The 15,790-nt window shown below is 37.9% G+C and overlaps 1 protein-coding gene and 1 pseudogene across 4 annotated transcripts in view; one reads left to right on the forward strand and one right to left on the reverse strand.

Annotated features, from left to right (window-relative positions):
* Nucleotides 1-15,790, forward strand: part of Alg5 (ALG5 dolichyl-phosphate beta-glucosyltransferase) — a 48,393-nt gene that overhangs the window by 23,924 nt on the left and 8,679 nt on the right. For all 4 annotated transcript variants that reach the window (XM_027928700.3, XM_027928699.3, XM_027928701.3 and 1 more), the window contains exon 7: nt 11,667-11,726. In XM_027928700.3, the coding sequence (XP_027784501.3) occupies nt 11,667-11,726 (60 nt within the window). The remainder of the gene's footprint in view (nt 1-11,666; nt 11,727-15,790) is intronic.
* On the reverse strand, nt 5,049-6,589 carry LOC114087254 (large ribosomal subunit protein eL42-like; annotated as a pseudogene).

Raw genomic sequence — 15,790 nt, forward strand, 5'->3', positions numbered from 1 at the left:
TTGCTCTTCTTTTTCAAGGATTTTGAGATGAAGTATGAGATCATTTATTTGTTGGTTTTTTCTTTTTTTAAGGAATGAACTCCAAGCAATGAATTTTCCTCTTAGAACTGCTTTCAATGTGTCCCATAGATTCCGATATGTTGTGTCTGTGTTTTCATTTATCTCTAAGAATTTTTTAATTTCCTTCTTGATGTCTTCTATAACCCATTGATCATTCAGTAACCTATTGTTCATTCTCCAAGTGATGTATGCTTTTTCCTTCCTTCTTTTATCGTTGATTTTCAGTTTCATTCCATTATGATCAGATAAGATGCATGGTATTATCTCTACTCCTTTATATTGTCTAAGAGTTGCCCTGTGACATAATATATGATCTATTTTTGAGAAGGATCCATGTGCTGCTGAGAAAAAAGTGTAACTGCTTGATGTTGGGTGGTTTTTCTATATATGTCAATTAGGTCTAGGTTATTAATAGTGTTATTGAGTTCTATAGTTTCCTTATTCAACTTTTGTTTGGAAGATCTGTCCAGTGGCGAGAGAGGTGTGTTGAAGTCTCCCATGATTATGGTATGGTGATCTATTAGACTCTTGAACTTGAGAAGAGTTTGTTTGACGAACATAGCTGCACCATTGTTTGGGGCATAAATATTTATGATTGTTATGTCTTGTTGGTGTATGGTTCCCTTAAGCAGTATGTAGTGTCCCTCTTTATCTCTTTTGATTAACTTTGGCTTGAAATCTATTTTATTTGATATGAGTATGGACACTCCTGCTTGTTTCCGAAGTCCATATGAGTGATATGATTTTTCCCAACCTTTCACCTTCAGCCTATGTATGTCTCTTCCTATCAAATGCGTCTCCTGTAGGCAGCATATTGTTGGGTCTTGTTTTGTGATCCATTCTACTAGCCTGTGTCTCTTAATTGGTGAGTTTAAGCCATTAACATTTAGGGTTATTATTGAGATATGGGTTGTTCTTCCAGCCATATTTGTTTATTTCTGTTACTAAACATGGTTTGTTTTCCTCTTTGATTATTCCCCCCCCCTTTACTGTCCTACCTCCCACTGTTGGTTTTCATTGTTATTTTCCATTTCCTCTTCCTGTAATGCTTTGGCGAGGATGTTTTGAAGAGATGGTTTTCTAGCTGCGAATTCTTTAAACTTTTGTTTATCGTGGAAGGTTTTAATTTCATCCTCCATCCTGAAGCTTAATTTCGCTGGATACACAATTCTTGGTTGGAACCCATTTTCTTTCAGTGTTTGAAATATGTTATTCCAGGATCTTCTAGCTTTCAGAGTCTGTGTTGACAGATCAGCTGTTATCCTGATTGGCTTACCCCTAAATGTAATCTGCTTCCTTTCTCTTGTAGCTTTTAAAATTCTCTCCTTATTCTGTATGTTGGGCATCTTCATTATAATGTGTCTAGGTGTGGATCTCTTATGATTTTGCACATTCGGCGTCCTGTAGGCTTCTAGGATTTGGGATTCTGTCTCATTCTTCAAGTCTGGGAAGTTTTCTTGTATTATTTCATTGAATAGACTTCTCATTCCTTTGGTTTGGAGCTCTGTACCTTCCTGTATCCCAATGACTCTTAAGTTTGGTCTCTTAATGTTATCCCATATTTCTTGGATGTTCTGCTCATGGTTTCTTAACAGTCTTGCTGAGCTGTCTATGTTCTTTTCCAGTTGAAATACTTTGTCTTCATTGTCTGATGTTCTATCTTCTAAGTGTTCTACTCTGCTGGTAGTATTCTCCATTGAGTTTTTGAGTTGGTTTATTGCTTCCTGCATTTCTAGGATTTCTGTTTGTTTGTTTTTTATAACCTCTATCTCCCTGTATAGTTGATCCTTTGCTTCCTGGATTTGTTTGCGTAATTCGTTGTCGAAGTGATCTTTCATTGTCTGATTTTGCTGTTTAATGTCTTCCTTGATACTCCAGATCATCTGAAGCATGTATATCCTGAATTCTTTATCTGACATTCCATCTGCTGCAGCTGTTACCTCTTCTAAAGTTGCGTTGACCTGCATTGCTTGTGGTCCTTTCTTTCCTTGTCTTTTCATACTGCTTGCGTATCTTTCCTGCAGGTGCGGGCGGCGGCTCTGCTCTCTCCTTATTCCAATTGGGGTGTCGTGGCTACCACGCCAGCAGGTCACTGGGCCTGTTCTGGGAGCTGGCGGCGGCTCTGTTCTGCCCCTACTCCAATTGGGGTGACGAGTGTACCACGCCGGCAGGCCACCGGGCCTGATCCGCCGGTCGGTTGCAGGTTTGCCTACCCTGCAGGCGCGGGCGGCGGCTCTACTCTGCCCCTACTGCAAATGGGGTGATGTGTCTGTCGTACCGGCAGGCCACTGGGCCTGTCCCGCTGGTCGTTCGCAGATCTGCCCACCTTTCGGGCACGGGTGGAGGCTCTGCTCTGCCCCTACTCCAATTGGGGTGTCGTGACTACCCCGCCTGCAGGACGCTGGGCCTGTTCCTGGCACGGGCGGCGACTCTGCTCTGCCACTACTCCAATTAGGGTGGTGTTTGTACCACGCCGGCAGGCTCCTGGGCCTGATCCGCCGGTCTGTTGTAGGTCTGCCTACCTTGGAGGCGCGGGCGGCGGATCTGCCCTGCCCCTCCTACCCGGCCTGCGGACCCCTGGGCCTGATCTGCAGGTTGATCACTGGTCTGCTCACCCTGCGGGCACGGGTGGCGGTTCCGCTCCGCCCCCACTCCAATTGGGGTCACGTGACCACCACACCGGCAGGGCCTGATCCGGGCGTGGGAGAAGGATCTGCTCTGCCCCTACTCCAGTTGGGGTGACGTGTGTACCACACTGGCAGGCCACAGGGCCTGACCCGCCAGGCTGTCACAGGTCTGTTTACCTTGCACGCTCTTTCGTCACAGTGCGAACCGCGGCTCTGCCTTGCCCCTCCTACCACGCCAATGTACCACTGGGTCGCGGGTCTGCCCACCTTGCGGTTGCGGGTGGCAGCTCCGCTCCGCCCCCTCTCCAATTGGGGTCACGCGGTCACCACGCTTGCGAGCGGCTGGGCCTGCTCCGGGCGCTGGCGGCGGCCCGGCTCCTTCCCTCTGGCTCGACCACAAATTGAGGAGACTCGGGTGACTGTGCCTCACCCCCCCTACCAGGAGACCAACTGCTTATGTCACCACTGGTATTGATGAAGTTCCCTCCTCCGCCGCTTTCTGCAGACATCAGATCTCTGCCATGTTGGTATCCTATGCGAATGGCAGCATTTCGTTCCCCTTGCCGGGCAACCAAAGCACCGGGTGAGTCCTGACCGGCCCTCAGCAGGACCCGGACCGAGAAGCAGTTTCCGCGGGCTCCTAGCCCCGGGCCAGGGAAGTTCCGGGAGCCGGAACTCGGCCGCTCCGTGCTCCGTGTAAGCTCCTATAAATGTAAGCTCCAAGAAGCAGTCCCCGCGGGCTCAGTTCCGGGAGCCGTAATTCGGCTGCTTAGTGCTTGTTGTATGCCCTGGTAGGAGCAGGGTCCAAGAAGCAGGCTCCGCAGCCCTGGGCCAGGGCGGTTCCGGGAGCCGGAACTCGGCCACCCCGCGCTCGCCATTCACTCCGATAAGATCAGGTTCTAAGAAGCACCCAGGCGCTGAGCCCTAGCAATCTGTCTGCAAGCCGCAGGCGAATTGCAGTCTGAAATTACCTGTTCTATGGCTGAATGAGCTGCGGTCAGTCGAAAACAGAGGTGGTGACGTCAGTTTACCAACATGGTGGCTGCTGGCCTCCTCTGTGGTCTGACTGGTGTGGAGAACCGAGATGGACCGCTTCCTTCCCCCGTCTCGAACCCAGAATTCAGCCCTGAGTACGGTGCTTGCGCGGCTGGCAGAAACTGCAGCGCTGTAACCCTGCGTCTCTATCCCAGCGCACGCTGCAGATTCTAGCCGCGGGGCGATTTGCTGAATAAGCAGTGTTACCCTCCGTGCGACAAACCTCTCGCGTTTGAGTCCCCGTAGCTGATCCTCGTGCGATGGAAATCCTTCCTCCAGGTTCCGGAGCACCCCACTATTGCTGGAAATTCCTAACAAGATATCCTTTAGCCGTCCTGACTTGTCATACTCCCACACAGTGAAGCAGCACACGGGGACAATGCACTCCCCTCGCCGCCATCTTCCTTCGGAGAAGGCCATGTTTTACATTTAAAAATGTAGTCATGAATGGTACCCAAAAGCCAAATTCTCTTACAGGAATATATGAATAAAATACCAATTTGTATAACAACTCATATGGAATTTAGGAAAACATTATGAAGAGGTAGATGCAGAACTGATTGTAGAAATGCTGCCAATGTGGCAAATGGTAAGAAGAAACTAGATGTAACATCCAGATGAATAATAGGGTTCTTGTTTTTTTTTTTGGGGGGGGGTGTACCAGGATTTGAATTCAGGGGCACTTGGCCACTGAGCCACATTCCTAGCCCTGTTTTGTATTTTCTTTAGAGACAGGGTCTTGCTGAGTTGCTTAGTGCCTTGCTTTTGCTGAGACTGGCTTTGAACTCGAGATCTTCCTGCCTCAGCCTCCATAGCCATTGGGATTATAGGCATGTGCCACTGCACTGGTTTCTTGTTGGGTTTTATTGTTTATATAAAGAAAGATTAGAAACAGCCTCAAGAGGAAAATAACTAGCCACATCCCATCACCCAGAAATAACTAGTGTTAATACTTTTTTAATGGACCAGTTTTTTTTCTGAATATTTATATTTTAGCAACATAGTAGAGTTTTGAATATACTAATATGAAAGCATAAAGACTCACCATGGAATCGTTGGTAGTAAGGAAGTGAAAACCTTAAGTTATTTAGAGTATGCCTTATCTCTAAAAATCATGTATCACCCTCCTGCATAGATACACATTGGCATGCTTTTATTTTATTTTGACATTTTACTCTGAATTTTGAACATACCAAAAGTAGAGTGAATAATAGAATGGTTCCTCTCTGCATCCACCAGCCAGTTATAACAGTTACCAACATTCTGACATAATTCTTCATTCCTCCTTTTTTTTTTTTAGAAAAATTCTATTGTTTTAACACAACCTCAAGATTTTATTGTCTTCACAATAAAAGATGAAACTCTGAAGTGGATCACTTGATCCTTTCTTTTCTTCTCTCTTCATAGTTCAAGATGCTTGCATCTCTTGGTAACCATCAGTCTCTTAGATGTGCAGTTGGTCTTGACACACTCAAGCCTCAGCACACTCTTTGTACTTCTAGCCTTCTTCCAGAAAACTCAGCTTAGTCTCTCCACCATAACCACTACTTCCAGTGATAACACCACTTTCCCTGGGCATACAGAGAGACTCCTTGCCCTTTTTCTACTGGGTCACCTTGTGGGGTTAGTGCTTGCCACACTTCTTACAGAAAGTACAGCAGGTTTTAGGAACATCACCACATTCGTTGGAGTGCTATTGGCATGGAAAGGTCATAGCTGTATTTTTTTTTTTTTTTTTGGTTGTAAATACAATTTGAAAAGCTTTTTTTGCCAAATGAAATTTTTAAAACTAATTTCAATCATAATATCTTATATAAATGAATACATATTATACTAGAGCCTTTTTAAAAAAAATTATTTTTTAGTTATAACTGGACACAATATCTTTATTTTATTTATTTATTTTTTAATATGGTGCTGAGGATCCAACCCAGGGCCTCGCTCGTGCTAGGCAAGCGCTCTACTACTGAGCCACAACCCCAGCCTCACTAGAGCCTTTTAATACTTGCGTTTTATCAAATAAGAGAAAGAAAAGAATAAATATCAAAATTATATGTTGAGTCTGTGTAAATTTATGTTTCTAGAACATGTTGGAAACATGAATCAGCAGTTTTAAATAATTCATATCCATCAATCCAGGAATACATACCCAGTGACCCATCTTTGAGAAATTTATTGTAAGGAAATAATTTAAAATGTGTATAAAAGTAAATTTTTGCTTATTTTTTTTTAAATATAGTAGTAAATCTTAATAAGAGTGAACATTTAAAAATAAAATATCTACTATTAATTTACACGGGCTAGATTTACTGTTATAGGATACCTGTACATTATATATAATTAAGTAAAAATGCAAATTTTAAATACCTGGAGATTCATAGAAAGATATGTAATAATATTAACTGGCTATTCAGAGATAATCAATGTTAACATATTGCAGTATGTATAATATTTATATATAATGATATATAAAATATTTATATGAAATCATGTTAATATATTTAAGTATTATACTTATATGCATAACAATCTATTAGCATTAGTTATCTGAATGGTGGAATTACAGATATCTAATTATTTTTCTTTAGATTAATTTATTATTTGTTTTTAACAATGAACTTATATTGCTTTTGAGAAAAATGCTCAGGGGACAGAGCTTTTGTAATCAAACCTTTACTCTTTAACTCAGTACTTCACTTTCAATACTAGCTTTTCTGTTTCTGCCCATATTGGATAAGAATGATTAATTTTAATACCTGATTTTCCTGTTATTAATTTCTAAAATTGATTCAGCTTTGTTTCAATATCTCTACCTCATTTGCAGCCACTTTGTCTTTTGGAATGCTTATGCCAGTTTCTGTTTCCATTTCAGTGTGTTTCTTAACTTTGGATGTGGAATTCAAACAGACCTATGTTCAAATTTGATGTGATCTTGAACGAGTTAATCTATGTACCTCACCTACCTGTTTTATGATGTATGAATAATGAGCCCAACTTCCTAATCCTGAGGTCATGATTGAAGCAAAATGTTTAGTTTTGTGTTCAGCACTTTATAATAGTGCCTCTCTCTTAAAAATTTTTTGGTACTGCAGATTAAACCCAGGAGAACTTTACCACTGAGCTACATCCACAGCCCTTTTTTTATTTTAAGAAAGATCTCAAAGAGTTGCTGAAGCCAGCTTCAAACTTGTGATCCTCCTGCCTTAGCCTTCTGAATGGCTGGGATTACAAGCATGTGCCACTGTGCCTGACTACTAGTACCTCTAATGATTAATATTAGTCTTTGTGCTTGATTTTTTTCCATCAGAGCTAATTCTAGTGTTACTGTTTATGATTCTTAATACAAATTGAATTTATCTATTTCTAGTCTATTCCTTCTCTGTAGTAACTTATAAAAATATATTTAACAGCAAAAGTGCTAGAAAAGAGTTTGTTATTGTTGTTGTTTTGTTTTGTTTTTGGTACCAAGAATTGAACCCAGGAGTATGCTTAACCATTGAGCCACATCCCCAGCACTTTTTATTTTTTATTTTGAGACAGGTTGCTTAGGGACTCTACTAAGGCTGACTTTGAACTTGCAATTCTCCTGCCTTAGAGATTCTGATTAAATCTTTTCCTTCTAGAATATAATAGTACTACTTTTTATCACTTTTAAAAGCTGACTTTCATAGTAGTATAAATGTTTATTTTGAAAAATCATAAGAAATTCAGGTATGTTCTAAATGAAGCTTAAAAGAAAGAGATTTGATGCTGTATACATTTTCTAATGTGGGAAATTTTTAAAATACAAATATCTTTCATTCCTAAAAAACAGCCAACTTTTTGAAAAGCCATTTAGATTAATTCCAATGATAGTGAGATCCGTCTCAGGGATTCAGTACTTGCTTCAGAATTCTTCATATATACAAAATTCTCTTAAAAGCTTTTAGGGAATTATGCTGGAGGAATAAATGAGATTTTAAATGAAAGGTTTTGCTTTGAAACTGTTTTTAGAGTGATTTACATTTTAAGTCAAAATTCATTTTTATCTCTTGTAAAAAATGTTACTGTTCTTTTGGGGTTCAAAATTAAAGCTTATTTTCCATATTCTGTTTGAACTATTTTAACATGGTTTTTATTTAAGAAAACTATTCTCTCCTTTTCTGTACAAAGTACCTTAGCCAGATATTTTAGTCAGCTTTGTCACTGCTGTGACTAAAAGACCCAACCAGAACAATGTAGAAGAGGAAAGTTTATTTGGGGGATCCTGGTTTCAGGGGTCTTAGTTCAAAGGCAGCTGGCTCCATTCCTCCCAGCTCCAGGTGAGGCAGAAGATCATCACAGAAGAATATGGTGGAGGGAAGTGGCTCACACGATGATCAGAAAGCAGAGACTCCACTTGCCAGATACTAAATATATAGCCCAAAGCCACATACCCCCCATGACTCACATCCTCCAGCCACACCCTACCTGCCTTCAATTACAATACAAGTTACCCTACTAGAGATTAATTTACTGATTAGATTAAGGTTTTGATAACCCGATCATTTCTCCTCTTGCATTGTCTCACACATGAGCTTTTGTGGACACTTACATCCAAACTATAATACCAAAGAAAGAAGGGGATAAATTATCATTACTACTAAAAATAGTAGGCAAAGAATATAACCGATAATACTCAAGAGAAATTGTAAGACTTCCCAGAAGTTTTGTTGTTTTTTGGGGACAGAAGGGAGTTGAACCCAGGGACTCAGGGGCACCTAATTCCTGTGCCATATCCCCAGCTTTTTTTTTTTTTTTTAATACTTTTTTTTGGGGGGGGGGATTATTTTTGTTGTTGAGGGGTGGGTTCCAGAGATTGAATTCAAGGGCACTCAACCACTGAGCCACATCCCCAGCCCTATTTTGTATTTTCTTTAGAGACAGGGTCTCACTGAGTTGCTAAATTGCTGAGGCTGGTTTTCAACTCTCTATCCTCCTGCCTCAAGTCTCCTGGAGCCACTGGGATAACAGGTGGGATTACCATGTCCGGCAAGGATGTGATGAAATAGTCAATATCATGCCCAATTAGTGGGAATGCAAAGACTCTTTTAAAGAAAAATTTGACCCATGTGCATTAAAAAAAAAAATCATTTAACTTATAACTTAGATTTTGAACTTAAGAATTTGAACTTCGTATTCTATTTCTGTTATTTTTTTTCCCCAAAAATTCAGAAATCCAAAATACAGGTAGTTTTATATTGGAAGATGTTCTTTCAGGTACCTTTATAATTAGAAATTAGAAATGTCCAATGAATAGGCAGAGAATGAAATTATGATAAATCTGTCCAATGAAATAATATCTTGACCTTTCAATTGGCATAAAAAGTAAAGACTACTATGCATCGCTACTATGACAAGTTTTGGGGGTGTTGTTTGATACTGAGGATTGAACCCAGCAGTGTTTACCTCGCTAAGCCACATCCCCAGCCCTTTTTATTTTTGAGACAGGGTTTCACTATGTTGCTTATGGCTTTGCTAAATTGCTGAGGCTGGTCTTGAACATGAAATCCTTCTGCCTCAGCCTCCAGAGTTGCTGGGATTACAGGTGTGCACCAACATGCCTAGTTTTGGCAAATTCCTAAAAATAATCAAACCTGAATCTTATCAAACCTCTACATTTAACTGTGCATTTAAACTGCTGTGTTAAATGTCACCATATGGAAATAGCAAACTCCAAAACCTAGGAAAGGACAAATTATTGATTCCTTCAACAAATGGTTAGAAAAACAATTTTAAAGAGATAGGGAAGTTCATTGATAAAAGATGTATTAACCAATTTGCATAGCTTTTCTTTTGCTCTTGAGTCAAAGAAACTGAAAATAATTGTGTGATCATTGGGCAAACTTGAAAACTATGTATCTGATGGTATTATGGTTTGGATATGAGATGTCCCCCTAAAGTTCATGTGTGAGACAATGCAAGAATGTTCTGAGGTGAATTGATGAAATGATTGGACATGAGAGCTGTAACCTAATCAGCCCATCCTAATTTGGGACTGACTGGATATAACTATAGGTAGGTGGGGTGTGACTTAGAGAAGATGGGTCACAGGGGGCATGTCCTAGAAGGGTGCATCTGCCTTTCAACTTCTTCCCTCCTGCCTGACCCCTCATGAACTGAGTGACTTTCCTCCCATCGGCCCTTCCACCATGATTGCTGCCTCCCCTTGGTCCCAGAGCAGTAGAATTGCCCACCTTTGAAATTGCAGTCCTCCTGCCTCTAGAACTGTGAACCCAAATCAACTTCCCCTCTAGGTTGTTCTTGTCCACATCCATGGTAGGGCTGATGCAGAATTCTAAATCAGAATTTCTGAGGTTTAACTATGATCAGACCTTAGGACCTTGTTGGGTGATGTCTACTCCAAAAAGATTAGACCAGTACACCCCCTAGGGCCAGGCAGATGCCAATCTCTGCTGAGTGTCTTTAACTCATGGACCTCCTGAGAACTCCACTGGTAGGGGTGGGGTAACCAACTCTTGATAGTTCTCACACATTCCACCACCCATGAATGTGACCTTTCCCTCAAAAAATTCTCAGCCCCCTGTGTCTGGACCCTCTTTAGCTAGTCATATAAGCTACCAGATTCAAAGGGAAAGCCAGCTGCATTAATGTGAATCCCACTGGGCATAATCCTCTCTGTGCCTGTTTCAATCCCACTCTCTAGGTACACCCTAGGCCACATGTAGGCACTAACTGGAGAGTATGCAGTTTTACTATGATCTCCCAGGATCCTGCAGCAGCAAGCTACAAAAGGGGCTCTTTCAGATGGCCATGTGCCTCAGCTCTCCACTTGCCTTTGGAGAAACATGGAGCACTTTTCAAGCTGAATAGATAGCTATTCAGCTTCTGGTTTAGCTAAGTTCAGACTGCTCTTCTGTTCTACAGGTTTTCCCATGCCAAATTTGTCTCCTACATTTCTCTCTCTGTGTTACCCCTCCCATCTGTGGTAACTTGGCACTGCTGCCATCTCTGGCTTGGTTCTGTTGTGCTCTTGTCCTCTGTTCAAAGCACCCGAATTTCTGAATCTCTATGATTCTCTTATCAGTATTGAATTTCAGTGAATTCACTGTCACCCACCTCACACAGAAGCAGTATTTCTGCTGCTTGAATCCTGAGGATAGAACAACTAGAAAGTACACCACCATTCCTCTAATCCAACATCTTTATCTCTCCTTGGTTCTTTATTTTTCAATAGTAACCCTAAAATCTGTTTTTCTAGTTCAATGAAATTTATTTTAGTATATTTATTGGCATAGCCTTAAGTTCACAGATTAACGAGCAGTAACTTTTTAATGCTGTCATATCTTCTTATCCATGATCCTAGTATTTCTTGAATTTTGGTTTCTTTTGTTTCCTATGGTACTATTTATATATTTATTTGTTGCCAAATAAATATATAAAGTTTATTTCTGAATTTTTCTCTTTTGTTGATGGTATACTTCCACTATATCTTCCAAGTATTATTTGTACAAATGAAGGCTAAGTACTATACATATATTCATTTTATGCCCACTCATTCTTTAATTATGTTCGTAGTAGTTTTTAAATTATTAATCTTGGATTTGCAGGGTATATAACATTTGTAGATGATTCTTTTCTAATACCATTCATTTTTTTTTCTCTCCAATGATATTGATGTTTTTATTCAGGAAAAAAATATCATTTAAAGATATACATTTTAAACTAGTGCTTTCTTCTTTATTTAGCCCTATTCAAATTAAATTCAGTGTCCTCTTACCAAGTATTATTAGACTATTCAAAGCTATGCATATTTTGACCTCCTCAGTAAACTTTTAAAAATGTTTAAGGTTACTTATTTTTTCCAATGTTGCTAAAAATAAGATATTACATTGAAAATTTAGATTTAGATTTAGAAATAATACTTAAAATATGAAAAACTATTTCATTGCTTTTTTCCCTCAGGATCAAATGGCTATTGCATGTGGATCTCGAGCTCATTTGGAAAAAGAATCAATTGCACAGGTGAGAGTTTGCAGTAACTGGCATGGAATAGCAGATCTCCCAACTCCTTTTTCATGTGAATTTAATAAGAAATAGGCTCATATATTTGATCTCTTAAAAATGAGGTTCCCTTCAACCTCATTTAAATTTTCATTAGCACATTTCTGAGTTGATTTTTTTTTTAAGTATATAGGAAGGATGTAGATTTCATTTTGACTTAGGAGATAAACAATTCTTTCATTTATTTATTTATTTTTTTTAAGACAAAGTATCCTCATTCAGTCATAAGTGTGACTTATGTGTTTTTTGGACCAGTCAACTTGCCTTTAGTTTTTCTATATCAGCATATTTGATACTTAAGTGATATACAAGTAGAGCATCCTTAACCTGAAAACCCAAAATCTGAAACCTTGAACACTAACATGGTACCATAGATGGAAAATTCCACAGATGAAACTTTGTTTCATATACAAAATTATTAAAAATTCTACATAAAATTTGCCTTTAGACTATTATATAATGTATGTATGAAACATAAATTGATTTCGTGTTGGGGCTCCAGCCCATCCCCGAAAATGTCTCACAATATAAGTGCAAATATTCTAAAATCTGGAAAAAACATGAAACAACTGGTCCTAAACTTTTTGAATAAGGGATACTCAAACTATTTTGAGATTCTTTCAAAGTTTAAATATTTTCTTGTTTTAACTTGGTTTCTGTTAGAAAAGCACTTTGCCTTAAAATTTGTCAAATTCCTGACTCTCCTTTTTAAAAAGATTTATCATTGAAGATGTTAAATTCTTTATTTTATAGATTATGCTAGAAAAGATAGAGCAACTTGAAGAGGGAAATATCTTATTAAGGGATTAATCTATGCAAAATTTTTGTTTGTTTTTTAGAGTTGATTTTTGTTGTTGGTATGGAGTGGGGTGGGCGGGGGGGTGCTAGGGATTGAACCCAGGGCCTTGCACTTTACCACTGAGCTATATTCCAGACCAGAATTATTCTATAAAAATTTTTAATTCTTAATCATTTTTTTCACATTTGTAGGTTTCATGTTTCAAACCCAGTGATTGTTCATTATATTTTCAGTGGTTAATCTAGTATAATGGTCTGGTAGATTTGATAATAAAGCTGTATTAATCAATGCATGACAAAAATTATCTGGAGAAAAAATTTTTAGGAGAAAAATTTTTTAATGCATATAGGCCAGGACAGTCACACTGAATTAGACTATTGGGTTGTGACTAGGTGTCTGCATTTTTAACAGTTTTACAGATCACCTTTATGCACCTTGGACTTAGAGAACCATTGGTATTAAAAGTTGACTCTTTTCAATGATATTCAAATAAGATATGAAGGAATTTTAATATTTTCAAAACATACGGAGAGCAGAGTCAAACATCGTAAGGATTATGCATAAGTATAGAAACCTAGACTCTACTTTTTTGGGAATAAATTATTTTAACACCCTCAGCATCTAGTCTAGTATTCTGTATACCTTATAAATTCTCACTGGTGTTTGAAAAAGTTTAATCATTTAAACTTAGAGAATATAACACTCCCAGAAATTTAAAACTAAAAGAGGATTTATAGCTAAACTTTGTTTACTGATGCACAGGGGATAGAGAAAGGAGAAAAGTTTTCCAAGATGTTCAACACATTATTTGTATTCACAAAATACAGAAACTATAAAGCATTAAGTTCCCACAATAGAAAGCACAGTTGTATTTCTTACATGAAATATATAGGCAATAAATGCTGATGATAATGGAAATGATAACATGGCATGTTACTAAAGTATTAGTTTGTATAAAAAAAAGAATATAAATACAGTATAATTATCTTTATAAAAATAAAAATTTGTTTTTTTCAAACAATTAATGAAAATAGACTTAATTTAATGGTTTTGTGGATTTTTTTTTTCTTTTTTAAAAAATTATATTAATGGGAGGGGAAAAGGGATACCCTGCTTAATGAAGGAAAACATGTTGGAGAAATAGGAAGCAAGAGACAAATTATTTATTGTTGGTGGAAGTAGAAAGGAATTGTTATTTTGGTACTGTTTTTAATTATGTAAATTCTTTTTACTTAAAACTTCCAGTAGTTGAAAACAGTTTGAATTTTTCCAAGAAATAGTATTTAGATGAGACTGTGCTGTGGTATAAATCTTCTTGTGTCTCGTACTGCTTGTAACTAGATTAAGGAATCTGTCCCAGGATCTAGGAATTCATAATTTATCTTGCCTCCATCCATTCATTTCTCCATCTTTAAAGCATAATGATCAATTTAGTGGTTTTGGTCCCCCAAAAATTGGTTACTGCTCTATAGAAAGAAAGGATAACCTGGCTCATACACTAGAGAGCAGCAGTTGTCCACTGAAGGTGCTGTTTATAACTGCTGCCCAGTAGGCTTCTGTCCAAGTCCAGATTATTCTCATAGAATTATCCTTGATCAGAGAAGGTCGTCCACCTCCAAGAAACAAGATGTGCATCTACCTGATTTAGGTCCAAAACTTCAGCATGCCATTTGTTTCTTTTAATGCACTATAGGCAGTATAAGCCCACATTCATGATATTTAGTCTGTGGACAGTGAGAAAATTATGAGAATTAATGAAGATAACAAATACATAGATAGCCTCAAGAGCCTTACCATTCATTTTGCTGCTCTCAAGGAAGTCTGACATGATATAGCACTGGTGGAGTACTTCAGCTTCCTTGGATGTGCTCATGTTCCCATGTGTTTCATGTAACAGCATATTCAGGTTTTCCAGATATTCTCAAATTTATCACTTTAAAAGGTTTCAAAAGTAGAAACCATTAACAGTTATTTGATGTCTTTAGTTTTTAAGATCATGAAATCACCAGGGATCTTTAATTTCACTTGAATTCTTTGATTACATTTCATAAACCTTGGAGATAGCATTGTTAATATTAAAACAGTGAATGTCTTTTGCCTGTATGTTTATAAATGTCCATTTCAGAAGTTTATGTAATACTACTCTATGACTTTATCTTCATTTCACTAAATAAGTCCATCCTATATTTTATATGTATTCTAAATTTTAAAATATTTTGCCAAATTTTAAAAATTAAAGAAAGAGCCTTTGTGGTTTATCTTATACTTTTACATTTGTTAAACTTAAATAAGGTCTTCATATGAACTTCACAACATGTCTGCTTTTAAATAAATAAAACAAAATAAAAAGTTATTAACATCCAAACAAAGGCAGATATAAGGATTTTTATTTGCTAATGAATAAATTTACCCAAATCACATTTAAAATGATTTGGGAAGAAGAGTTTATAGCTATTATTTTTCTACCTTTAATTTTTATTTTTATTTTGATTTCTATTTGTTCCTTTCCTAAGCATAAATGCTCTTTTGGAGGTTTAATCAGTCAACCAGTATTTATTGGAAGTATTTTATATGGAATGCACTGAGCAAGCTGTTGTGAGGTTCCCAAAACATTTTAAGATGAGGTTTCTGCCCTATCTACTTAGAGAGGTAAGACATATTTATATCGAAACATAATGATTCTAGGTGATAAAAAGTGCTAGATAATTTTCTTAAGTTTGCTTTACATACCTTATAGATAAGTATTTTGTTCTCCCTTCCTTTCCTGAAGGTAATTGTAGTCAGGAGAGTAAGGTGAGCCCTCAAGCTTTCTTCCTCTATAAAACCATTATTGACTTCGTGTGCCAAACACTTGGCTGACAGCTTTAACATAATCTTAATAATAACTTTGTGAGGTATACATCATCAGCCCATTTTAGGAAACCGAGAGTTGAAATAACTGCTCAAGGTCACCCTGCTAATCAGTAGTAGAGCCAGAATTCAAACAGGTATGCCCAGTGTGTTACCTTTTCTTCTATGTCATATTACTACTCTTTTTGATGATAATAGAAAAAGCCATGAGAATGAAGAGTAATACTGAAGATTATAATTATGAAAAGCAAAAAAGAGAAAGCAACCCGATTTTATAAGATAGTGTTTCCCATAGACCCTTAATTATTTGTTTATGCACATAGTAATGCATCACTCCTTAGGTCCATTACCTTAACTATAGAACACTTTAAGAAAT

The sequence above is a fragment of the Marmota flaviventris genome, chromosome 4 (genome assembly GCF_047511675.1).
Source record: "Marmota flaviventris isolate mMarFla1 chromosome 4, mMarFla1.hap1, whole genome shotgun sequence".
NCBI lineage: Eukaryota > Metazoa > Chordata > Mammalia > Rodentia > Sciuridae > Marmota > Marmota flaviventris.